At 44.5% G+C, this 27710-nt stretch overlaps 1 protein-coding gene across 4 annotated transcripts in view; it reads left to right on the forward strand.

Annotated features, from left to right (window-relative positions):
• The window catches only part of TLCD4 (TLC domain containing 4), a 394086-nt gene extending 367163 nt beyond the window's left edge, over positions 1-26923 (forward strand). For all 4 annotated transcript variants that reach the window (XM_078641293.1, XM_078641289.1, XM_078641285.1 and 1 more), the window contains exon 7: positions 25921-26923. In XM_078641293.1, coding sequence (XP_078497419.1) covers positions 25921-26236 — 316 coding nt within the window. In that variant the 3' untranslated portion in view covers positions 26237-26923. The remainder of the gene's footprint in view (positions 1-25920) is intronic.
• Positions 26924-27710: the final 787 nt, after the last annotated feature.

Raw genomic sequence — 27710 nt, forward strand, 5'->3', positions numbered from 1 at the left:
GCTAGTACATGAAGACCAGGCGGGCTTCATACCTAAACGCAACACCACTATGAACATACGCCGCCTAATACGACTACTGGAGGCAGACCATGCGGAAGCTCCCCACCCCATGATCTTGTCGGTTGACCTGGGAAAGGCATTCGACAGTCTCGAATGGGAATACCTAGGTAAGGTGCTCAGGCACTACGGGGTGGGAGAAGAATATCTGCAGTGGACATCTATGTTATATGCTTCGGCAAAGGCCAGAGTAAAATCGGGTGGGCTGATATCTCCACAATATCCGGTGGAGCGTGGCACGAGACAGGGGTGTTCGCTATCCCCGCTGCTCTTTGCGCTGGCAGTGGAACCCCTTGCGATGACGATCCGCACAGGAGCGCATTACAGAGGTTTGAGGGGCTTGACGGGGCAGCAGTTCATTTCTCTGTATGCTGATGACCTGTTGCTCTTTCTTGAGGATGTTGACAGAGCTCTGATAGGAGCAGATAGGTTATTGACCACCTTTGTTGAAATATCTGGACTCAGAGTAAACTGGTCCAAGACATGCTTATTCCCGGTTCGGAAGGGAGAGACTCAGCCCACCACGGCGAGGGCAATTAGGTGGGAACCCAGCTGTCTGAAATATCTGGGGGTCTATGTCTATCATTCCCCAGCGGACCTCTTGGAGGGCAACGTTTCTCGTAGCATCAGAGCACTGAAGGGTAGTATGTCCTTCTGGGCCACCCTTCCGTTATCTTTAGCGGGCCGGATAGCGCTGCTGAAGATGGTGGCACTCCCACGTCTGCTGTATTATTTCAGGACGCTCCCCATTTGGATTCCTCCGGCTGTCTTTCGGCTCTTGAGGTCATTGATGGTGGCTTTTCTCTGGGGTACGGGACGGCGCAGAGTCGCCCTTGCAACACTAATGAGACCCAAACCTGAAGGGGGGCTGGCCGTTCCTGACTTTGAAGTGTATTACTTAGCGGCTCAGTTACAGATTTATATCCAGGAAGTAGCACGCGAGTTCCGAGGACCAGAAGATAGACGGGGCCTTGGAATACCTAGACATGTGCTCTCCTATATAGCAGCATAGACTAGCCCTCAATGATCTCACGCAGGAAGAACGCACACTTAGACTATGCTGGAACCGAACACAACGTAGAGCGGGAGTGAGACACCCATATACCCGGGAAATTCCACTGGGAATGCTGACAGCATTGCCACATGGCGGAGACTGGTCGAGATTGCAAAGCTGGGAGGAGGCGGGGACAAATATTAGGTGATCTGTATGAAGACAGGGTGCTGCTGCCGTTTCCAGTGCTCTTAGACCGATATGACCTACCTAGATGAGACTTCCTGCTGCACCCGGCGCTCATGAGGGCAATACAGGCGCACTGGAAGGAAGGGCTTGCTGAGCCGCGCACAACAATGGCCTGCCAGTATACTATGATGGCGGCTGGTACAACTAAGGCGGTCACGTGCCTTTATACCAGAATGCTTAATGAGGGACTGCCCCCACTGAAGTCGCTTAAGAATAAGTGGGAGGCGGATATAGGGAAAGGAATTCCCGAGACAGTTTGGGCGCAGCTGCTGCGCCGAGCTTGGAAGAGCACGCGCAATGCGCGATTTCAATTAGTTCATTTTTATATCCTCCACCAGGCATATTTGACCCCGGGGAAGATAAAAAAAATACTTTGCGGCGGATTCCGCGGCTTGCCCCAGATGTAAGGCGGTTGGGGTGGAGATTGACCACATGCTGTGGGCGTGCCCTGGATTAGGCCTTTACTGGGGGAAAGTAGGAGACACACTCAAAGCAGTGACAGAGCGCGAACTATAATTCGACATGGCTGTAGGGCTCCTGCATTGGTTTCCGCATACCCCTAAAAACAAGGTTACGAGCAAATTCATTGATATGGGACTTATCCTGGCGAAGCGCGAAATCACACGACATTGGAAATCACAGACGGGCCCAGCAGATACTAAGTGGCGACATGAGTTCCTTAAATGGGCGGGTGGCAAGAGCACATTGAGGTTTGAAATGGCACGGCGCTTGCAGAATGACAAGGCTCTAGAGACAGCGCAGGCGTGGGAGGCTCTGGTGCAAACATTACGGGACTATGATGTACGTCTGGACCGTGAGGATTAACACTATAACCGGACTGTACCCCTAAGGCACGACAGGTACATTGCATAACATTCCAACTGACAACGTCCATGCTTCAGACCCACGACGACTGTCCTATTACACGCACCGATGGCGGGGATGGGGAGGGGGGCGGAGGGGAGTTGAGTTTAAAGTTTGTATCCATCTTGCACATTACGAATGCATGGATAAGATCGGTCTAGCAGGCTAGGGTCCAGATGGCCAGGTCATCGTGGATGGCACCCCCTAGCACTTCTTTGGGTGGACTGGGTAACGCACGATTGTGGGGCAATGTTATTATTGCTGTATGCTTTGTGACAAAACTAATAAAAATTTGTTTAAAAATAAAAAGGAACCTCAGGCACAGACGCGTTTCGGCAACAGCCTTCGTCGATGTTTCCCGCAAAAGGCCATTCACCATTTTACACGTCACATTTTCTTGAGGCAACACTAACAAAGGACTAATCCTCATGGGAACGAGTGAACAAACCACTGCTAATATCAGCACCATTTTGATTATATTCCAGAGGCTCTACTATACATATCGTATCGCCATACCACTGTGTTTTTAGAGCTTACAGACAGGGATAAATTACACAAAACAGCTTTCGCAATATCTAGATGTAAATACGATAATTATCGCGTATTGATCCTAATCACAACGGAAACTATTTAATAATGTTTCATCAACCGTAACGTCTGTAAATACAGATTTTATCAAATTACGCCCTGAACGAGCTGTTGCATGCTCATGCACCTCTGAATACTACAGTGACAACCCCTATTGGTAAAACCATGGCTCTATTGCTCCAATCATGCCCTGGTTGGGCTTTCAAAATGATATTCATACCCATGAAGCCTCATGGGGAATGGAACTGTTGCCTCATAAAAGAATTCATTACATTAACATACAGATGGTGGACAAAGCAGAACAATATGTAAATTCATAATTAAACCTTATACAATTCAAAAATTCTCTTAAGTTCATTCAGGAGCATAATTTCAAAACATTCAACAAAAGTTCATTGTGATAAATCAAAAGGAACCAAACATCATTGATCAATATGGTACATTCAAGTACCACAACTTTGAGGTTCAAACCAAAAAACTCAGAGTAAGGAATGAAACAAAATCAGAATCAATAATCTATCGGAATATGAGAAACATTCATGGGCATATTCAAATTCAGACATATTCTCAGAATCCTAATATTGCACAGAAATAAAAACCGGAATACATGAAAACCAATGTATTTAGTCTCCTAAATAAATCGCCAGTTCTCCGCTACTGTTTAGTCCTAGCGGGGCCTTAGCAAAGAGGCCTGTCCCCCCACACCCCATTATGCACACCTGTCACCTGAGAGAGAGGTCTAAAAGGAGAGATCACTCCCTCCCCACACCCTACTATGCACACTTGTAGGTACAAAGAGAGATCTCAACAGAGAGGCCAGTCCCCCCACACAACCTAGTATGCACATCTGTCATCTGAGAGAGAGAGGTCTGAAAGGAAAGGCCAGTCCCTTCCCACACCTTACTATGCACATCCATTATCTGAGAGAGAGAGAGAGAGAGAGAGAGAGGTCTGAAAGGAAAGGCCAGTCCTTTCCCACCCCCTACTACGCGCACCCATTATTACAGAGAGAGGTCTCTTCAAAGAGACCAGTCCCTCCACACAACCTTCTATGCACACCCGTAATCTGAGAGAGAGAGAGGTCTAAAAGTTGAAGGCAGCCCATCCCCACACCCTAGTACGCACACCCGTCATCTTGGAGAGAGATTTGAAAGGAGAGCCCAGTCCCTCCCCACTTCCTACTATGCACACCTATCATTACAAAGAGGTCTCAGCAAGGGGGCGTGGCCTGAAGGGGCAGCATGGTGGATGTGCGTTAGCTTTGCTCTGCCATACATCTCTGTAAGCCGATATATTTATCCGGCATCGTATCGGCATTCAGTCCCAAGACTGAGCCTGCAGACCTGGTGAGGTCTCTGGGGGCCCTTAGAGGCACAGAACGGGCATTTTAAGCCTGTGCACGGCTGCCCTACTGTGGCATCGGAGAGCGAACGCCATCGGGCAGAAGAATCGCCTGTGGTTGGGACCCGGCTGGCAGCGGACTGCGGGGGGGTGCTGGCAGCGCCTTCACCCAGAGGAGCGATAAGAAGCCCATCGGAGGCAGAAGAGGGGGCTCCGAAGCCGCCAGAAAAGACTGATGGCACTGACCGCGAGGCTGATGGCGACTCAGCGGAAGACGGAGGCATACGGGACAGGTCCGGTCCCTCATCAGCAGTGATTGTGGGGGCTTGGTGGCAGTTGTTTTACGGTCGGCAGCAGCCCGTGAGGTCTGGGGGACCTGAAGACTACTGGCAGGCGGGGAGGCCGAGTGACGACCCTGGGTGCAGCCTGCTGCAACACTGGCCGGGCGGAGTGTGATATGTGGCGGAGCCTGACTGAGGAAGCGCTGGGCTCTCGGGCCTCCTGGATGGGGGCCGTGTGACACGGTGTGAAGAGCTGCTGCCATAGATCGACGGCAGGGATCAGTTGCTGTTGGAGGTGGCCCCTGCAGAAGGTACTACAGTGCTCTGGACTGCTGCGCCATAGGCAGCGAGAGGAGTGAGGCTGGCTTGGGGGACTGAGTGACGCTCTTGGTGCTTCAGAGACTACGGGGGACACTGGCAAATACTGTTGGGAACCGCAGCAGAAAGTTGTGCGTGGGCCCCAGTACTAGGCAGATGCGGTGAAAGGCCGGCGGGAGCCAGTAGGCCTTCCTGAGTGGCTTGGACTGCACAGTGCAGCATAGCAGAGCTGGTGCTGAAGTCTCGGACCCCCTGGCTGGGGGACAACCAGAGCGGTGCGAGGCACTACGAACATTGAGCGACAGCTGCTGCTGGATGCGGTCCTTGCTGAGGGCATTACCATGCACCGACCTGCTGCAGCGTGGAAGGTGAGAGGAGAGAGACCGGTTGGGAGGGCTGTGTGATGCCTTGGCGCCCCCTGAGCTGTTTGAGGAGAGCCACTGACCCTGGCTGATAGCTGTGGAGGGGAGACGTGGTGGGAAGCAGAGCGCAGCACACTGGATTGGGCAGGTGCGGGGTGAAGACCGCGGGAGCCGGTGGGCCCTGGGGGCTGTGTGGCAGCCCTTGTTGCGGCTGAATGGGAGCGCGCACCCTATGGATGGGGCAAGAATACAGGAGGATCTGCATTACCAGATAATCTGACACCGTGAAGACCTGAGGTCATACCTGTGCAACGCTGGGACAATTAGCTGGATATTGGGGTGTTATGTATCATTTTAGGACCCTATTGTAAGTTTCCTGATTCATGCCTTATATAGGTAAAAATCACCATATCCTTATATAGGCATAGATAACCATATTAGGCATAGCTCATGCAGTCCAAATACGGCAGGGCTACGTCCACTAGTTCCAAAAATCCACAATGATTTCTTGGAAAAATCCGCCTTCAGCAGTCGGGAACTTCCCCTTGTTTGAATATTGATTTTTCCAAGAATTCATGGAGTTTTCAAAGAACTGAGACTCTTTGATGACGTTATTATGTCCAACTGTACGTCAAACTCGGCACCTTCAAGGTATGAATATGCCCACACTCGCCCAAGCAAACAAATGGTGGTTTGGAGCAGTTCGACTATCTACTTGCCCGACGCACTCTGCTACAGCAAGTGCCGAAGGAAGCCGACCCTCCAGCAGACGCACTGAGAGAGACGCTGTCTTTTCTCCTGCCGAGAAATCCAGCTCCAGTGTTTCCAAGCTACCCTTGCGGGTTATTGGAAAATCGAGTCCCGAGACCAGCCTTCTCCATTCTAAACTAAGGTACGGAGCTGATTAGACCCGTAGAGAAATCTTGGGCAGATTCTTGGCAAAAGAATACTACATTTATGCTACACCTCACTTACTTCCTCCCTCGTACTAAGCTTAGGTTAGGTACAACGGGGAAGGCGTATTTTAGAAGCACCAGTTGAGTACTTTTAGCCTCTGTTATTTATGTATGTATTTTTCTATGGTTTAGGAACCATACAATGCTCTTACAGTATTATTTTTTTCTACTTTTTATACTGAATGCGTTATATTTTACAACCAGTTTTACGATTGTAGCAGTTAATTTCTTATGCTTGAGAAAGAAGACTGTTCAATAAATCCTTTTATTGAAAACGCCCGTCTATCTTTTTCTCTGCAACTCTGGTGGAACGAGGCATGCACGATTGACCGAGTGAAATATATATCTATTGTTTCCACGACTCTGATGATCAGTTTTATCTTGGGGAAACAACGTTGTCATGTTTATGCGGTTGTCAGAAACAAATCCCTTCTTGTGAATTCGAGAACGTTTCTAGTGACCTCTGAGCTAGCTGGCACTCACAATTAAGTCTAGTATATTCGATAGAGACCTAGTGGACCTCAGTCCTACGTCTAATCTATAGGATATATTATTCCAATGCGCAGAGCCTATTGGGAATATAGGAACTACACTACATGGCGCCCAACGTTTGGTAAGGCACTAATTTAACGCTAGATACTAGAGTAACTCAGACGTGCTTTTCACAGAGACCCCTTTTTCCCGTAAAATACTCCAATAGACGTCTGGAGTGGGTCAAAGGATAAAATATCCGCCATAACTGAGTAGGACGAAAATCCTATGTATTAGTTTTTGGTTTGTTCAACGTTGAAGGATACAGTGTTCCAAAATATTGTGCACCTTATCTTTATTCCTTGAAACTTTCTCTGCAAAACTTGCAACACAATGCAAGATAGCGACGAAGAGAACGGTGGACCTGCAGGCACTATTACCCGACCGGGTTTAGATGAGGCAGGTCTCCAACAAAATGACCCGGATGCTATAGTCCTCCCGGAAAACGTAAGAAAAGCTATAGCTATAAAGCTTATAGAAAATGGCCTATCACCGAGAGGTGGTACGGTTATATTTGTCATAGATGCACATGAATATCGGCAAACAGAGGTATTCTATTCATGGATTGCCTTTCCACAAGCAAATCCAACAACACATGTGTTCCACTTCTACAAGATGGAGTAACATCCAGCGGAATACGTTCCTTTTGAGGACGTTGAAATTCCACTAACTTACCAAGAGCATCAGCTCTGGTTTAAAGGCGCCCTACAACATCAAAATCACATTACCAGGCTCGGTCCACTAGGTAGACCAGGAGCAACATGGCCGGTACTAGCCAGCTATACACCACATCCTAACATTGAAAGAATGTCAGATGTAGAATTGTTAGCTCAGCTAAAACAATTAATTAAAATACATAGGCAATTGGTACAATATGTCATGCGGACCTTAACGGTCCAACCTGCTATTAGAATTCCACAACACAACCCTCATCAGGGGAACACAAACAAAATCACACCACAGACTATACAATCAGTCATTGGTAAATTGCCCGCAAAAGGGAACAAATTCCATTCCGGTTAGCCCAGAAAATTACTCAAATAGAGGCAGTATTTCCCGATAGTACATCTCATGAAAAACACAGGATTCTAACAATCTGTTTACCAATGGGGATTGCACCACACGTGGAGGACTGTGACACTTAGGGTACAGCCTTTGCTTCAATCTACACAAAAACACATGGTGTCCCGTCTATGGCGGTAATACCAGACATTCTGAGACAGATTCAAAATGAATACGGTCCAGAACCAGCCTTGAACCTTGGTATGAAATTACTGAAAGATTTCAAACAGGTCTCAGCTATCTTATTAGCTAACATTAAAGGTGAAGCAGCATCAGTGGCAATCCGCCAAAAATTAAAAGAACTCAATATTACTGAGCAACCGTATGAACTTGCCAGAATTATTGCAAAATCCTATGAAGAACTAGGAAGAGATAGTTTGGGAGGGAAACCTGTAAAGCCTGAACTAACAGAAAATCCTGAAAAAGTTTTTATCAAAAATAATCTAACTACTCCTAAAAGGAAATGTGAAAATAGTAGACAGCCACTTCCTAAAGAGAAGCGCTCTCAGTCCAGAGGTAGATCTCCTCAAAAGGAACACTCTGAAAAGAGGTATAACCTTAGAAATAGGGATAATTTAAGAAAACCTGATAGATATCAAGATACTGATACACGATCATCTCGTACCTTTCAGACTTCCTCTGAGAAATCCGAAAGAAGAGGACGATCAGAACACAAAGAAGAACGCGTGAAGTCCAAAGACGATCAAAATGTTCCAAAAATAAGAAAAGTCAATTCTCCAAAAAGAAGGTAGCAAGTGTTAAAATCAGACATGCCGAGGATCTTGAGGACACAACTCAAGAACGGGGAGTGGGCCCAGACAATGCTATACAGCTCAGCAGAGGTCACCATAGCTCGCAAGATCTTGAAGTATCATCTGGAGATAGTGGACTTGAATGAGTACATTCAAGTTGGAACGGCTGACACCAGGATTAGTGTACCCCATAAGATATATGAAGTAACACTCCGGATATAGGGGACCATAACTAGAAAAAAAGCACTCTTTTGGGAAAAACTATCTAAGGGTTATGACATACTTCTGGCTGAAAGAGACTGGCCACCTGAATTTGTCAGGGAGTGCCCAGATGGCGAAGAAATAATTATGCCAGCCTTCTCTAATCATATTCCTATTCATAAAAAATATACCTATGCCAGGAAATGGGCTGTGGCCCAGGCTCCAGCATTATATAAAAATCATGTGGGATGGGATGAGGACTCTCCTCACCATAAAATCCAGTCGAAAAATCAACCTACTGCTCAGAGGCAGTATCCAGTAAAGTAGGATGCTAAAAAACAAGCCAGGGAGATCTTAGATCAACTTGAATACCAAGAGGTGATTGAAACATGCACCTCGTCAATGAACAATCCTTTGTTTCCTGTCTCCAAACCAGACAATACATATTGTCTAGTTTTGGACTACAGACATTTAAACTCTTGTTGCAAAACGTTTGCAGTACATAATGCACACAGTACAGCACTGATGAATAACATTGTTCGCAAAAAATATAAAACTACATTAGATATTTCAAACGGTTTCTTCTGTCAAAACATTGCACCAGAAAGCAGGTATTTGACCGCTTTCTCAATAATGGGGACACAACTACACTTTTGTCGTCTCCCCCAGGGATTCAAGAACAGTCCTGGATTATTGTCAGCCAGAGTAACAGAGTTACTACAAACGTATGATGATGAGGCATTACCTTATGTTGATGACATCTATCTTACAGATGATGATTTGGACAGGCACTTGAACAGGGTGAACACCATGATACTTGGATTCGCCTCTGAAGGGTATAGATTCAATTTTAAAAAATCAAGAATGCCTAGCTAAACGTCCTATTCTTAGGATACGAACTTTCATGTGGAGGCAAAAGCCTAGCAGCAAACTTTTTAGAAAAATGTGCGCTGCTCCAACCTCCAAATACGCTGAAAAACGTAGTCAATTCTAGGATTCCTAAACTTCGGAAGAACTTACATTTTGAATTACGCAGAAAGGGTTAAACGTCTCTACAAACTAATCAAACCTGATTTCAAACCAACTAATTGGACTCAAAAACACACGAATTTTGCGTTCAGTACAAACAGACATGTTTGCAACAAAGCACTTACAAACACACGACAATGTACGCAACCTTATAATCCGAATCATCCCAGGGAGATGCGGATTCACATACCTAACCTTTAATGAAGGTGAAAAGGTACCAATAGCTTACAAATCACTTGTACTCACAAGCTGAAATGAAATTCACTTCACCAGAAAAAAATCTGACAGCGGTTAAGACTGCTGTAGCAAAGGAGAGAGCCCTCGCACAGGGTAAGCGCGTAAAAGTTGTTACACCTGTACCTGCCTTAGAGGCAGTGACAAAGGCAAGCATTCCAAATGCAAAAGTTCTACTTCCAAGATGGATACAATGGGTTGATTCTCTTGCTGCAACAGACGTTGAATACGTTTTTGACCCTTACTTGAAGACACAAGAATTTCTCCAGTACGAACAAGAATGTACTCTGCCTACTGAAATTCTACCTCTAGAACATTATTGCTGTATAATGTATACTGACGGATCAGCACAGCCCGCGATTGGGGGTAAACAAGCTTATAGTGCAGCGTGCGTGATTGTTAAAGTTCGCTGGCACGATGGTAAATTCCGACCTATGGTCACAAAAACACTATCTCTAGGAGACTGTACAGCTCAGCGAGCTGAACTCCAAGCTTTCAAGATGGCGCTTAAAAATACCGTTCGCGAATTTCCCACACTCATAGTGTGCGATTCGTATTACTGCGTCCAATTTTACAATGAATATCTGCAGAACTGGGTTCAATATGGTTTTAAAGACGCAAAAGGTGGCACAATAAAGCATAAAATGCTTTGGGAACAGGTAGTTCTTTTGCAGAAAGAACTACAAAAGACTCACGTGATCCATACACTGAGTCATCGGCGTGATGGCGTTCACGTTGAAGGGAATTCATTGACTGATGAAACCGCAAAGGCAGCTGTGCAAATGGCTTCCGTAGCTACAATTACTCGTTCAAAAACAAAAATAGACAGCGAAATAATGCAAGCAGTCACTGCTTCACTAAAAGACTGTGGTAAAACACTACAAAAAGGCTATCCACTCAAGTACTCCTATATAACTGATGTGAATAATGTTCCGTTTGCTCGAATCCCTGGAGTGGGGGATAGAGCAATCCCAAACATGGAACACAGGTTAGAACTAATCTTAGTAGCACATGAAGGTCTTGCCTCTGCACACGCAGGTGTTTCTGCCACAGTTTCATTATTAAAACAACGATACTGGTGGCCGCGCATGAGGAAACAAACCAGGAACTATGTTTTGGAATGTGAAATCTGCCAGAAAATGAAAGTTTCAACAGTGAAACGCCCGGCACAGACGCCCCTTCTAATTTCAGATAAACCATTAGCATGTGTTTACCTGGACCACTGTGGTTCCTTACAAAGGGATGGCAACTATAAATACATCATGGTTGCAGTGGATTCATGCACAAGATTCATTTGGATATGGCCTCAGCGCTCAGCTGACGCCCGAACTGTTATCAAAGATTTGCGAGTCTTTATCGGCACATACGCAATCGGCACGCTACATTCTGACCAGGGTCCTGCGTTTAGCTCTAGGGCTTACAAGGAGGCCATGGCCAGCTTGGGCGTTGCATTGCGATTTTCGAGTCCCTTCCATCCTGAGGGAAATTCGGTTGTGGTTAGAAAAAAACGTGACATAAAGCAGTATATAACAGCTAGGATATTGGGTTCGGGTGATGGATGGGTCAAACATCTAATAAATGTTCAACGTAGTCTTAATAACCTGCCGAGAAATTCTCTGGGTGGAATCACTCCATATGAACTCCTTTTTAGTACTAGAATGTTGGTTGAAGACCTCGATCGTCACACTTCAGTGGTGGAACAAAAACCATTTGATATCAAAGATCGTTTGGCTGTTTTACAGGACTTAAATGAAACAAGAAGAAGTCTAAGCAACCCCAGTGAAAAGCCAACGACCATTGAAGAAAAACACCTGTCCCAGAAAGACCTGTCTGGATTCCAAAGGTTGGGGATCTAGTCAGGGAGAAAATAGCAGACAAGAAGGAATTTGGGCCTTCTTACAGAAAGCCAGTACCTGTACTAGCAATCCACGGATCAAGAACAGTGCTACTGCCGCCCCTTGCTGGAAGAAAGGAGAACCGGTCTGTATCAATTGACCTGGTAAAACCATACCATGTTGCCGATAATAAGTAGTAGGCCCAGTGGGCTCCCAAGATGTAGCAAACGACCAAATCTTGCTACCATCTAAGAGGTTCAAACTGAAAGACTCATCACCTTTGAAGATTCTAAAGTGAGAAAAGTACTATGCAACAAAGCCATGGAACTTGTGCCTCTTGAAACACAAATAACAGTTTGTCAAGAAACTCGCGTCTACAATGATGTAGCATCTGACTATACAAACATGTCAAGGGAACAAGCTATTCCAGCGATTTTAAAGAATCCGGATGCAATACCAACTATTGACAGAACTGCCTCTGGCTATTTTATCAACTTTGATAACTTTTCTGAGGATCCCAGAGAACCCGAAACTACGCCAGCAAATAAAACCTTCAAGGAAAAATTAATGGAACTTGGTCAAGAGCTTGCTAAAACATATCTGGTTTCACCATGGGTTGAATTTTGGATTGGGTTAGGTGTATTTTTTCTCCTGCTATGGCTCATTCTTTTAAGTCTGGGAAAGCTGATAGATGGAAAACACATTAAAATGGACACAGCAAGTAAGAACATCAACTTGCTCCTGAAGCCACACAAATCATCTCATCGTAAACAATGAGACCTGTCATCAGTGAACATCACAGCGGTTCCTCTACCAGGTGGAATAGCTTGGGATACAACTGATTATGACATTTATGGCCCTGTCAAGCTGCTGAAAATTCCACACCAATTTAAGGTTTCCTTGAGTTACTTCATTTCACCCAGCACATTTTCTGATGATTGGGACTTTGAAACTGTTAATAACATGATGGCAGACTTAGAAATCAGCAAAATTTACAAAACATGAATACTTAGAAGGTTCATCAAATTATGAAGAAATGTATTCTTTTAATCATTTTGGCCATCATTACTTGCATAAATCTGCAAACCCTAGAAATGTTTTAACTTATAATCAATGGGAACATTGTCCAACACCTCCAAAAGGTAGTTCGAAAACATTTATTGGAAAATTTCCATATTTCACAGGTTTTAATTTACAAACCCAGAAAGTTTTTTACTTTTAAAAATGTTAATAAGACCGGCATGAAAAGTATGTTGACAAATACTAAACAAATTTATTCTGCGGCCTTTTATGCTCAATTGTCCACCTTAGGCTTTAACTTTTGGAAAGACAACATTGAGACAAAAACTGTTTGGGGCACAAAGGACTGGCAGGTACACGGTTTAGAAGCATTGTTCAGAGCCTGGATCATCCCAGAACAAATTATGTTTTTAAATGACACAGTTCAACAGACATCTTGTCTTGGCATTGCTAAGATAAAAGATTTAAACAAAAAGATTTAAACAAACCGTCCATACCTACGCCCACACCTGATAGTAATTTAACTTCAAGTGAGGAGGTAGAGGTAGACGTAAACCATGTTTTACAACAGAACAGAACAAATCCTGAATGGAAAAAATGGTTAATCTGGCCCACAGACACGAATAACTGTCAAGATGGATTCCTGAACAAGACACAAGTTACTGTGAACAAGACACAAGGGTTCACAGTAACTCGGCCAGATCTAAGATCTATCGAAAGACAACATCCAGGGATAATGACAACTTATAGTGTAGGTAAACTATGCCTTGAGTGGCTGCAGAAATCTACACTTCCAGAAATAAAACAACACTTATCTTTGCTTAAAGATGGCGTTGATTTACCAGAATTCTTACTGGGACCTCGTAATCCACGTCATAAACGTTTCATATTCGCCGGTATATACGCTGCATACAATGAAGCATGGAAAGTCACGCAAATTGAAACAGCTGAAAGAATACGAGAAATCAATCATATTAATTTAGAGAAATCACTCTCTGTAGTTGACAATGGGTTAACAACTCTGTCATCCAGAATATATTCTTTGGACAGCATTGTATCCTCTGCCATAGACGTAATGGAACAGGACTTGCTAATGTTACAACATGGCCAGTCTCAATTACGTTCTATAATGCTGTTAGGCTGGACGTTACAAAACCTTCGTTCTGGCTATGTGCCTTGGCCTTTAATCAATACTACGTCATTGTTTACTGTGTTTAACCTTACAGATAAACAAATCTCATTGGCACAAAGGGGAGCAGACTATACGGTGCTGAGCATATAAAAACTGGAGAGATTACCTTTGACCGTTTCTTTGAAACCATCAGTTGAATGGATCATACATGGCACCATCACAATACCAGTGACGACTTTCCAGTTTCAATATTGCTTAAAACACATACCAGCAGGCCTGTATGAAAGGTTGGGTAAAGAATACATTAAGTCGACCTGGGATTTACCATACACACACAAATGTTGGAGTGGGGGAAAGGAGGTATTTCTTAGTGGTAAAAATTGTGAAAACTCACTAAGCGGTACACTATTGTGTCAATGTATTAATTTACACGGAGCCTGCGAAGGTTCTTCCAATAACCTTTCTTGCCACCTGCAAGGTTCGCCCACAGCGGTGATAGATCCAATTTTCAGGCAGCTTTCCAATGGTAGCTACATTATGTTAAATGATCACAGCTGTTGTGGAATGAGGCTATCTCGTTAGTGTGTCAGCCAGGGTCACTTGTTGTATGCAAGTATTGTTTCCTAAAACTAAGACAGATGGGGAGTCGCCGCTATGGCCTTCCCTGAACATCTCTTCTATACAAATTGACACTTTAAGCAGAATGAAAGCCATTCTTTTACAAAAAGCTGTGCCACTGACCTCGTCCAGAGAGACGTATGATCTGCAAGTTGCAAGGACTTCTGCAGAGATACATGCATTATTATCAACAAACTGCCCAATACATTTCGCAGAAATGTTAGGTCGTATCTTTAACATGTCTGATACCTGCGGTATTGCAAATGTATTTAAGACGATTTTTTCGAGACTGTTAGCACCCTTTGAAGCAGTCCTGGGCATTTTTCCTAATTTTGTACACTCTGTTTTCGGCGGCCGGCCTCTCATTTTGGGACTCGTAGCAGGGATCTTATTTTTATTCCTCCTGCTTCGTTATGGCAAATCCGCCCACCAGCGATACCCAAGTCAGAATGGAGGATGCGCTCTAGGCCATGAGGTATCGTGAACGCATAACACAGATCCTTGGCTTGTCTCGTTTGAGAGATCTGAATACCACATGGTTCCTGTCATTCAGACCAATCTGGCAAGATTGCATCTTACCTGTTCTACGATGCCTGCTTTGTGGAGAGGAATGCGTGTTGGAAATCTGTCTAACACTACCATAGGTTATGCCAATGGATGCTGATGCATTACTGGGTCCTGTTACGGCTCATGTGTTGTGTTGCCCCCAACGGCTACCAATCCTGATGACGGCATTCATTGAGATCTCATGGGCAAATCCGACTGGAGGTGTGATACGCGGACCAACAGGCACACAGGTACCATCTCCTATGAACATTGCTAACGCGGCTGACGCTGATGGCGATGCTTCACATCTGTGCACAATTAACCTTCTTAATGAAGTGGTCGAACTTTCACCTACTGTGGTAGATGATTTCTTTGCCAGCCTTGATGACTTAATGTTTTCTCCTGACACCGAGAATAACTTTTGAAATTATCACACAGCGTTCTTTCGGAACTCTGAAATTAGACCTTCATTTTTTCAAAACAAAAGCTTCCAAAGTTTCAAAATCTACTTCCACTACGGATTTATTTGACTTTTTTCCAAACCCACTGAACTTTGGCACAAAGTAATCTGCTTAAAGTAGAACTATTCTTAGAGAACAAGAATTCTTTATCCACTTCCTAGAAAAACCCAATACACGAATCAGACTAGCTTATATATTCTGTTATGGGTTGGTCTTGACCTTTTTTCTGTATGTAGAGCCATTTCATAAATGTAATTTTGTGATTCATTTGGTTAGCATTATATCATATCATATGCTTACAATGAAATCATTGCCTTTAAATGTGTACTGTAGGTGCCGGTTCTTCCATCGGTGACACCCGAGGCCTCGGGAAGCGGGAAAGGAGCTGTGGGGTGAGATTGCATCTTCTCAAAGGCCTGAGCAATCTGGCGTGACAGCCTCTCCACTAACAGAGTCATGGCCTCCGCCACTGCTCGGTAAATGGAGTCGTCTACCGCCTCGTAAAAATAATCATCCCAAGGGAGGTCGGCCAGAGGGTCTTCCATCCCTTGGGATTTGTCTTCGAAGTCCATTTCAAGTGTTGAACTAGTCCAGCAGTCGGGGACCAATAAAGGGGGGCTAGGTGACAGACCACCAGGCCCAAATCAAGGTCACAGGCCTTCATTTTTATGGGGACTGGGTGTCAACCTAAATCTAATGGGGCGAGTGTGTTGCCAAATCAGGGGGTTCTCAGCCCCAGGACACTGTAGCTGGTGAAAATATTTTTCAAAAGGCAGAACTGGTCTGGAAAGTTTCCCTGCAGGCCTCTGGGACCTGAATATACTGACCCAAAGGGCGTCTTTTTCCACAATACTGAGTCTGCTGCCAACATTTGTTGTGCTTCAGGCAGAAGAGCGTCAATTTCAAGGTCCGATCGGCCTTGATCTTGAAAGCTGCACGAACGGAGTACAGACCTCAGCAGGGCGTCCACCTCAGACCGGGTTCGGGAATCAATGTGCACCGAGAGAATTCCTCTGAGAGGAATTCAAACGTGCGCGCCTCTGCTTCGCGCCGCCTCCAGCGCCCTCTAGCGGCGGGAAGTTGGTACCATGAGCCGCATCAAGAAAACCGCGTAGGAGCGGAAAACGCTCCCACGGTCGATCGCTGACAGAAAAGCAGCAGAATGAGCCCGGCAGCTCTGCGCCAACAAATTAAAACAACACAATTCAAAAGTTAAGCGGCAATTACAATTTAAGCACAGTAAAGCCAAAAACAGCTTAACGCTGAAGAAAGGGTACTTAGCTCAGCTGCATGAATATAGTATAAACAACCAAAAATAATATGTGAAGTTGGAAATGTCCTATGGTAATCCTATGCAAACCAATATAAAATCACCAAAACAATATATTTGTTATAGTACCTGAAATTCCCAATATATATAATGATATAATGTTTAACATGTATGTAGGTCACTTCAAAGTTTACATAGAAGTTATTTGATTGCATGCATAACGGTCTCAGTTTTATTTTTTATCTATCGCAATGTCTGATAAATTATATAAGTTATTGGATTATATGCTTATGGGTCTCTGTCTTATTTTAAATATCACAACCTGTAAACATGATCATAACAATTGCATCTATAAGTACTTCACTATTTAAATACTGGGGCGAAATCTATAATAAAAATAAATAAAAAAATAAGTATTATAACATGAAAAATACATAAATAAATTAGCTTTATGTACAGCACCATTTGAAAGTCTTAGTCTATAACTATCCATTCTTGTACTTAACCCCTCTGCTGCGCTGAACAATCCACGCTGGTGCGGAACGTTCTATTGCGCGGGTGGGGCCGCGACGTTCAGCGGACGTGCGCAGCAACTACCGAGGTAGTGCACGCGACGTCCGCTGAACGTGCGCAGCATTAAAGGGGTTAAAGGACTTTTTGTAAATACGTTATATCTGTTTAATATTTTCCATATACACATATCTCTTTCTATGTGGTTATGTATCTCTATGTATTTATTACTTTACTCCCACTGTAGGGGAAAAAAAACTTCAACTCTCTCCAATTCACTACTCAATTCATACCAAATACTTTATTTCGGCATACATGCCATAAACGTTTTCTCATACACAGCACTTAGAAAATAATCCATCATTAGTAATACATTCTCATGAATAAAAATGCTTTTTTCACAATTTTGACTTTAAATGAGTAATAATAATATGGTAAAATTAGATTGTGACATCTATGGGGTTAAAATGCTTTACGACCTAGAAAATGCATATATACAAAAAATAATACAGTCATGTTGCCAGATTATACACATTCAAACCTCCTTGGTTGATAGCATTTGTTTGTCAGAGCCAACCTCTCTTCTAGGTTAAATACACCGATTTAATCAGCACTACCTAATACTCAATGTAGGACTCTCACTTGTGTCCTAGTTCTGTTACTAATGGTTGGTTCAGGGTTATATCGGAGACAAAAAGAGGCAAAATAAAATATATAAACAAGAAACGCCGGCCCCCGTCATGATCTTCCTTTTTGAGCCTTTTTCCTAGTGCCCCACATATGACCAAGAAACTTGGCGACTGCACAGACAAACAATGGTCTAGTATCTGTTTTAACCCGTTTCATGCGCCCGCGATTTTGCGGAAGTGCGTCACTTCCGCATAACAAGCGGGCCGCGTGGGCCATTGGCCGACGGCAGCACTGGGCAGGTAGTGCTGCCGTCGGCCAATGGCCGACGGCAGCATGGAAGGGGATAAGAATTTTCATGGCCTCCCGACAGTTGTATGTGTCCATTTGTTTACTAATTGTTTTTAGCCATTTCGATCTGGGACAGGATTGGCCAGACAGGCAAACATATTCCGTAAATGCCTTGCAGCCGGGACAATTTCGTAATGTTGGTGCTTTACTGTGCCATCTTCCTAGGAAGTCGTTCAAAGGGAGAGGGACAATCCTGAACTGAATATATTGCTTTCTGTTGTGTGGTGTCTGTATTAAGTCGAGGTAGGGCTCCAATGAGCTGACCTGTTTGTGAAGCAAATATTCTGTTGTTAGCTTCCTCCAAGAGGACCTGCAGCAATCTACTTGTGTGACACAATCCCAATAGTGCCTCTTTACTGTATTTCTTTGGAGCAGGGATAGATTGGAGTTTTCCCAGGGGCTCCCGGAATCCCTATGCCTGAAAGAAGCTGCCTTATGTTACTTAACCACCCAATCTTGTTACAATTATCTAGACGCGTTACTTCCGCCATGGCATCAGCATATGACGAAAGTTCTGGGGTCCTCCTGATTCTAGCCCAGAATAGCAATGGGCGAAGATTAGATATATCTGTAATGGATTGTCGTCCTATGTCTAACATTAAGGGCTGATGTCGGGTGCTCTGGGGCAACATCACTAGACTTCTAAGAAATGTGTGCTCTGATCGAGTAAGCTCCTCTATTTTGTTGAAACCCCACAATTCTGACCTGTACATTGTATAACTAACTGCTTTTATATAGTAGAGTTACAGGACAGCGGCAACCGGTCTGCTAGAAGAGGAGTGGTGTTCTTTCCCAAGGCCCCTGTTATTTGCTTTTGTTTCTGTGCCATCTTAGTTACGTGGGGTTTCCACCACAATTTCTCTGATAGCTTTACACCTAGGTAGTCAAGTGTGCTTACTCTTGCCAGAGGTGCCCCTCCCAGTGTCAGTCTGCCCCTACAGGATTTGTGGGGATTTAGGATCATAAATGTAGTTTTCGACGTATTTATCTCAAGACCCCCGCATGCAGCAGAAGTTTTTGAATCACTTTAGGAGTAGCTGTAGCTCCCCCCGGGGTTTTTTACTCCAAAGGGGTGTCATCTGCGAAAAGTAGGTTCACAATCTTTTCTCCGCTTAAGGTTGGAGCATCGTCCGGCTCTTCGGAGACAATTTGCACTACTCCATTTATATATTGGGAAAAGAGCATGGGCGCCTGTACACATCCTTTACATACTCCCCTGCTGACTGGAATTCGGTCTGTGAGTTGCCCCTGTAAGCCCCACCTCAACCAGGCGAAGTTGTCTTCATGAAGCCGTACACCAGATAGAGCAGTTTGATTGGAATTCCCATGTCTTTAAGGACAGCTTCTTTCAGTATGTCCTCTACCACTACTCTCTGACTAATCCAAACCTCATTTTACTACTATGAGCTCCCGAATAACCATTTCTAGACTCTTCCCTCCTCTATCCCTCCTTTGACTCATCCCAAACCTCTTTACTGCTCTGATCTCCCAAATAACACTTTCGATTCTTTCCGGGAGTCTTCTTATAACGCATAGCTGTCCGGAAGCCTCCCAGCGCTAGAGCAGTCAACATGCGAAATTAGATCTCAGATAATCTCAGACAAGACTAGACTTTTCCTTCCTCTATCCCTCCTTTGATTCATCCTAAACCTCCTTTTACTATTATGATCTCCCAAATAACACTTTCTAGACTCTTCCCTTCTCTATCCCTCCTTTGACTCATCCCAAACCTCATTTTACTACTGTGAGCTCCTAGTAACATTTTCTAGATTCTTACCTCCTCTATCCCCCATTTATCCTATGCAATCCAACTAACAAACTAACATGTCCACCACTCAAATTAAAAATGTATTTTTCTTATACTAATCCACCGCTAATCCACTTTGGGTTCCGTAGTAGCATGCTGCTTGCCAAAAAGTGATTCAATGCTTCATCGGGGCTAGTAAACACTAAATAAATAAATGACAATTACACTGAAAAAAACAAAGGTTAAAGTGACGTTATAGTTGGGTGAAAATGTCAGTTTAAACATAACGTTTATAACTAAAAAACACATATTCAACAGTTATGGTTATTTCAAGACACTTTAACTTGAACCCTCTCCATGCGCAGTGCTGTTGCCTGTGCTGTCGCCTGTGATGTCAGTTCAGTTACAATCAGTAATGTTATCATTGGTGTCACAGAACATGTCATGAGTGTTGTAAGCCGGGCATGGCGAAGGCTCAAGTTATAGTTACCTTGAATTTCAAGGCTTTTAAAAAAAATGGAAAGTGCTATTTTTTTACCGCTGTGTGCTAGGCTAACCCCCTGCCTTTAGCCATGCATGGCGTGGGTCACCCACCTGCGGCAATCAGCCCCCCACTGCGCATGGTTTTCTCCTCTTCATGGCAACCAACTGTAGATGCTCAGTCCCTGACCCCCCCCCCTTTTTTTATTATATTTTTACTATCTCGTGAGACAAACCAGACCCAGTGCTCCTACGGGACTCCTGCGCCCGTGCGGGATGACAGAAACCCCCAAAACATATTTTTTTGATTTGGCCCAGGGGGAGTCTCTCTGGGACCCCTCCACTAGGTCCTGGGGGATCAAGGTACTCCTACCCTGCACCTTATACCATTTTCTTTTTTCTTTTTTTAATTCAGCCCCTCTGCTTTGAAATGGACGTAGCATTATTTCCCCTTGTTGCGGTCAACTAATCAGAGGGCAAGCTTTCATGGGATTTCGGAGTGAATGATGGATAAAAAGCCCCCGTGGCCAAGAAGGTTGATCTATTATTTGAAGTTGCATGATTGTGTGACTCTCACAAACTTCCCAGGAACCCGACCTTCCAGATATACAAAGCTTTGGAACCTTAAATTATAAAAAATGACAGAACAGATCAACACCATATCACAAAAAGCACTTTTTCTGGACTAAGACCTTGCTTTCTGCCAAATTTCCTGTAGAAAATGGCACGAGGAAATTGCATTTTAGGACCCCCTTTTTTCTCGATCGCTGCTTGACGGATCATCCTAAAATTTCCAGGAAGAAGCTGAGGCGGAAAGACTTATTTTTTGGGAATTTTTCATGAAGATTAGTCAAACTGTGCCAAAATTATTAGCAAACTAACAAATCACCACGTCTTCAACAAGGCCGACGCTGTCATCGCACCCCACCTGCGGGACATCATCAACACCTCCTTCGACACCGCTATCTTCCCGGAGAGCTGGAAGCACGCCGAACTCAGCGCTCTACTTAAGAAGCCATCAGCCGACCTCAAGAACTACCGCCCCATCTCGCTGCTCCCGTTTCCTGCAAAAGTCATCGAGAAGACCGTCAACAAGCAGCTGGTCGCCTTCCTCGAGACGAACGGATCCCTCGACCTCTCGCAGTCTGGATTCCGGGCCAACCACAGCACCGAGACTGCCCTGATCGCAGCCACCGATGACATCCGAGCACTGCTCGACAACGGAGAAACAGCGGCCCTCATCCTCCTAGACCTCTCCGCGGCCTTCGACACTGTCTGCCACCGCACCCTAGTGCAGCGCCTCAGCAACGTCAGAATCCAGGAGAAGGCACTGGAGTGGATCATCTCCTTCCTCGCCGGAAGGACAGAGAGAGTCCGCCTCCCCCCGTTCAGATCAGAAGCCACCAAAGTCATCTGCGGCGTTCCTCAAGGCTCCTCGCTCAGCCCAACCCTCTTCAACGTCTACATGAGCCCCCTCGCAGCCATCGCTCGCCAACACAACCTCAACATCATCTCCTACGCCGACGACACCCAGCTGATCCTCTCCCTCACCAACGACCCCACCACCGCCAGAGCCAACCTACACGAAGGGATGACAGACGTTGCCAAGTGGATGATGAACAGTCGCCTGAAACTGAACTCGGACAAGACAGAAGTCCTCATCCTGGGATCTTCACCCTCCGCCTGGGACGACTCCTGGTGGCCCCCCGCCCTGGGCAGCGCACCCAAACCAACAGACCACGCACGCAACCTGGGCTTCATCCTGGACTCCTCCCTCTCCATGACCAGACAAATCAACTCCGTCTCCTCGTCATGCATTATCATCCTGCGCATGCTACGTAAGATCTTCCGGTGGATCCCCACCGAGACCAGGAAGACGGTCACCCAGGCCCTCGTCACCAGCCGTCTGGACTACGGCAGCTCCCTCTACGCCGGTACCACCGCCAAACTCCAGAAGAGACTCCAGCGGATCCAGAACGCCTCAGCACGACTCATCCTGGACATCCCCCGTCGCAGCCACATCTCCGGACACCTGAGAGACCTGCACTGGCTCCCGGTCAACAAGAGAATCACCTTCCGTCTCCTCACCCACGCACACAAAGCCCTACACAACCAAGGCCCAGGATACCTTAACAGCCGCCTCAACTTCTACGCTCCCACACGCCAGCTTCGATCGACCGGCCACGCCCTCGCCGCCGTCCCCCGCTTCCGAAGAGCCACCAGAGGGGGAAGGTCCTTCTCCTACCTGGCCGCCAAGACTTGGAACTCCCTCCCGACCCACCTCCGCCTGACCCAGGACCACCTCGCCTTCAGGAAGCAGCTCAAGACCTGGCTGTTCGAGCAGTAGCGGACCCCCCCCTCCCCTAGCGCCTTGAGACCCTCCGGGTGAGTAGTGCGCTATATAAATGCAGTGATTGATTGAATGATTGAATTACCGATGGTAAGTTGGTCCTAACTTAAACAACAGAGTGGCAACCAGCACTGGGTAAACAGAAGTGTGTCTTGCCCTCTATTTGTTTCCCACAGAGTTCTTGCCGTCTGTTTATGTTCAAAATGTGCAAAAAATTGCAATAACCCACTTAAAAAGAATTCACAAAAATAATTAACCCAGGATCATTCCCTAGTCTCCTTAGTATTTGATACTGGAACCATGTAAGGTTCTTCCTGACCTTAGAAAAGTGTTCACACTTCCTGTGTTTCAATTCCTTAACCATCAGGTTACGAAATACATCTGTAGAATCAAGGGGCACTTTAGGAACTGTATGGGATCTGGGTTTAAAGCCACTCCTACTATGCACATTAGATTTTATGCCCATACTATTTAAAGTATCAAAAATGTGGCTTTCATTCTTTAAATCAGTAAAAACAAACATATCAAGGTTTTCATTTTCTTTAAATTTAAATCTTAAGGAGTGCAGTGCCCCTCTTTGTTCACATCTTTCCAAGGTCCTTCATCCTCAGTCACAAGAGAAATCTCAGATTTGTTTAGGTCAGACACTTTTGTGTACTTTTAGCAGTTTGAGTTTAAGTATAAAATTGAAAGAGGTCTATCCTTGTATTTACATAGTTCAAGTCATTGTTTTGACAGTGATTGATCTGGGTAACTCCTACTCTTTGTCATACAAACCCATGCACAAAACACTCGCAGTTTACCACCCACTTCAAGTAGGTGGTAAACCACTCGCACCCTTTGTGACTATGTGAGAAAATATCTTTTCCCCAGGGACCACTGGCTGTCCTAAAAAAAAATGAAACTGAAAAGTTTAATTTTTCTTTATAAATGCATCCCATTTTCCTTTAAGGAAAACGGGCTGCATTTTTTAAAAAACTGCTTTATTAAAAAAGCAGTCACAGACATGGTGATCTGCTGACCCCAGCAGCCCACCATCCCTGGGAGTGCTAGCCATTCCTAATGGGGTCGCAAATTGCGCCTGCCTCATTAATATTAATAAGGCATGCAATTTGCGACCCCATTAGGAATCGCAAACAGTGTCTGAGACACTGTTGTGCATCCCAATTTGCAAGCCGCAAATTGCGAGTCGCAAATGTCACACAATTTGCGAGTCGCAAATTGGTGTGTCGTACATCTGACCTTTAACCGTTGAAACTTATCCTTGTACTTTAATTAGTGGGTTCCAATTTACACCGAATTTTAATGAAGCTGTTATTTTCCTTCACTTCCTATCTTTCTCACTGTTTCGTTCACTGTTAAGCATAGACAAAATGTATCATACTTACAACCAAAAGCACTTGCTGTTGCCAGATAGCCCGCTGCATTATGCACACATTTCTTATATGAACGTAAACTGCTAATACAAAGCCCAACCCTGCCATATGTGATGAAGATCACCATCTAGCACCTGAGCAGGAACTTGATTTTCACTTTAACTTCCGTGGCGTTTGGGTTCCTTTAATGTCTGCATTTGTCATTTAAAGAGACCCTTTATATGGTGTGCTCCGTAAGGGCCCAGTGCAGGCTTTTATGACAGAATATGTTGCTGCCCAGGTGCCCAGGTGTGCAGCTTCTGTTATAATCAGTACATACATAATCATAAGATTTCAAACACCGGTGTACAGATTTCTGCCACTGCAACTTTATTGTACCCACCACCCATGTTATTTTAGAACGGGTTCTACTTTCCAGTTTACGCTTAATATATAATCTATAGCAACACAAGCTGCTCATAGAAATTGTCACTTTCCTGTAGCAATCAGTGTGATGCTTTTAGTATTGTAGATGCTCATGCAACCTCCATCCTCTCTGGAGGTTGCAAGGGAATCAAACACCTAGTCATTGCAGACTGCCAAGTTTGGAAAATTACAGCAATGTCAAGGTCTGAATCAATTAGGCGAAATAATATTCTGACAATACTATAGGCAGCAGAGATTCTACAGCTTTATGCCATGAGGCAGTCAACATTCTGACACTCTCATTTTCAACATTAGACTTAGGAACCGATTACGAGGTCAGAGAAGCCCGTGGTGATAGTCCCTAGATCTCCGGATTGGTGGTCCACCCACCATATTACAATTACAGTAGTGGGACCACCACAGGCCCGCCTTTACCACCGCGGATCATGGATCACGCAGCGGTGGCGCGGCAGTGAGAGGCCCTAATATGCTGGCTGTGGCGCTGCGGCACCGCCGAGCATATTAGGAGTTTTCTCACCGCCAGAGTTTTCATGGCGGTGAGGCCACCATGAAAACTGTGGCCTTGAGGAAACAAAGGGGGCCCTACAGGGCCCTCTGTTTCCTCAAGGCCATGAGGTGCCTGCAGGGGGACACATGCTGCACGGCATGGACTTTACAGGGACTGCCCTTGGAACACCTAAGGACCACCTGCCAGACCACAAGATAACTCGTACTCTGGCTGAAGGCCAGCAGTGAGGTTCGGCGGTGTGAGAGCAGGTGGTGGCATGGCAGCCCGCTCCCACACCACCAAACTTATAATCAGGCCCATAGACATTTGCAAGTTGTATTCCATCCCCACACCTAGAGACACAGTAAGTGTTGCACAGCATGTGACTGAACAAGATTGAAACCAAATGTTACAGCTCCGTATCATTTTCTTTCCTTCTTTATTTATTCATTGAGTTAATGAATCAGGGCTACAGAGCACAAAATAATTCACTGACACAAACTTATGTTTTCCTACAGAATACTTTCATTTCTTTTATATTCAGCACCTTTTGTTATCAAACTGTTACACTGATAATAATATTCAAGAGCAATGAGTGGTCATTGTTTCCCCCAGGCCACAGCTCCTGAACTACTGAAAAAGTCTTCATGTTTTCTGAGGCTAGCAGGACAATAGTTCCCATGACATCCTATTTAAATGAAGTTAAGATGACTTCTCAAAGCAGGTAGTTACTAAGGCATCTGGCCTTGACTACACTTTTATTATGAATTTAATTCACCAAGAGGTCTTTCATTTATTTATACTACCTTAACATAGTAAATATCCATATCAACAGTATTAATCTCCTGTAAATGCTTTTTTCTTCCAGGTGGTTTCTTGAAGTGCTGGGGTATGCAAAATCCTCCAAATCAAACATCATTAATGGCGTATTGATGACGATCGCCTTCTTCGTCGTGAGGATAGCAGTCATGCCCATGTATTACTGGCGAGTGTATTCCACCTTTGGGACAGAGGCTTTCATCAGACTGGGTCTTGGTGCCCAGAGTGCCTGGATCATCTCCAGCATTTTGTTGGACATCATGAATATTATGTGGATGATTAAAATGGCTAAGGGCTGCCTTAAGGTTTTGCAGCTCATTGGAGAGCAGCCAACCAAAACGGAGGAGAACGGAAAGCTTGACTAGAACCTGCGCTGGAACAAGTACATTTGCTTATAACAATCACATACCTGTGGAACGCATGCACGGTTTTGCCATAGAATCGTACTTCGCAGGATATAATTTATCCTTTATTCCACAGCTGGCCTTTCTTTTACTCGAGGGCAAGAAAACAAGCGCCATTCTTGTCTTGCTTATTAACTTCAAAAGAAATAGCCCACCTCTTGTTTACCACTCCTCTTGTTTACCACTTTAATGGTATTGGAACACATCTTTTTTTTAAGTGATACCATCATCTGGTTGATGGTTTTTGGTGTAACATACTGCAGCTCTTTCTTACCTCACCATTGTCTGGCAAATGTGGCCAATGGATAAAAGTGGCATACAGCGAGAATGTACCCATCTATGAAAATGCATTGTAACTGAAACAACTTTTGTAGTTTGGCGGATACTTGCTTGACATTTTCTACGGTAATGCACATGTTAATCTCCTGCAAACAGTTGCCCGAATTATTTTCTAATTTTTCCAAGTCTTATCATGAAGTGATCGTCCTTGCAGAATCAAGTTTTGTTTCCTGATCTGAAGAGTAATTACTCCAATTATGAGTTGATTTGCATTTTGAAAGTTTTGTTTGAGTATTAACTTGCACAGTTGTTTTTAATCTGAAATCGATTTTAGAGGTCTCCTGTCCTTAAAAATACCGAAGTAATTTCTGCAGATTGTTAAGAGTATTTTTTCACCATTCCATGTATGTCTTTCAAAAATATTCAGCTTAACAGAAGCATTTACCTCTTACCATATTACTAAACCTCCTTAATATATAGTAATTCTACATATCTGCAAACTGTTGCTGTTATGGCAAATAGCAGTGGTTCATCTGGTTTTCAAATTGATGCTAAGCACATAATTCGGCGTACAAAGGAAACTGTGGTTTCTATCTAAACACTTGCTTCATTGAATGTTTGAAGTCTGGATCCCAGGTAAAAGCGCACTATAGGGTTAGAACAAAGACAGACACTTACACGATACCTATCTGTTAATCAAATTTCAGCTTTCATTTTTTTTAACAAACTTTATTGAGTACCAAAAGGTGACTGCAATGTTTTTTTGCCAGATACATTACGGCATTTTCGGTTTTTGTTTTGCCATCTTAAACAAACATCTTCTTATTTGCAGACTAGTTCGTCTGGGTGTGGATATCAATACATCATGGTACAATCAATACAATTGTAAGACAAGTAATGTGTGCTTACAAGGTACAATGTTATCACTTGGAATGATTGCATTTCAAAATACATTTTGAACAGTTCCGTTAATTAGACCCCCCCCCCCCCTTTCGCTCCCTCCACCCTTCCTCCTGGTCTGCCATTTTGTGTATGACGTTCAGCCTAATACAGTACATCTAACTAGATACCTTTTGCTACCAGTTGCTGGTGATATGCTATTTCTGTGCTGATTTGGCCCATAAGAAGTCTGTGTCGCGTGTTATGTAATGAAATT

The sequence above is a fragment of the Lissotriton helveticus genome, chromosome 1_1 (assembly GCF_964261635.1).
Source record: "Lissotriton helveticus chromosome 1_1, aLisHel1.1, whole genome shotgun sequence".
Lineage (NCBI taxonomy): Eukaryota > Metazoa > Chordata > Amphibia > Caudata > Salamandridae > Lissotriton > Lissotriton helveticus.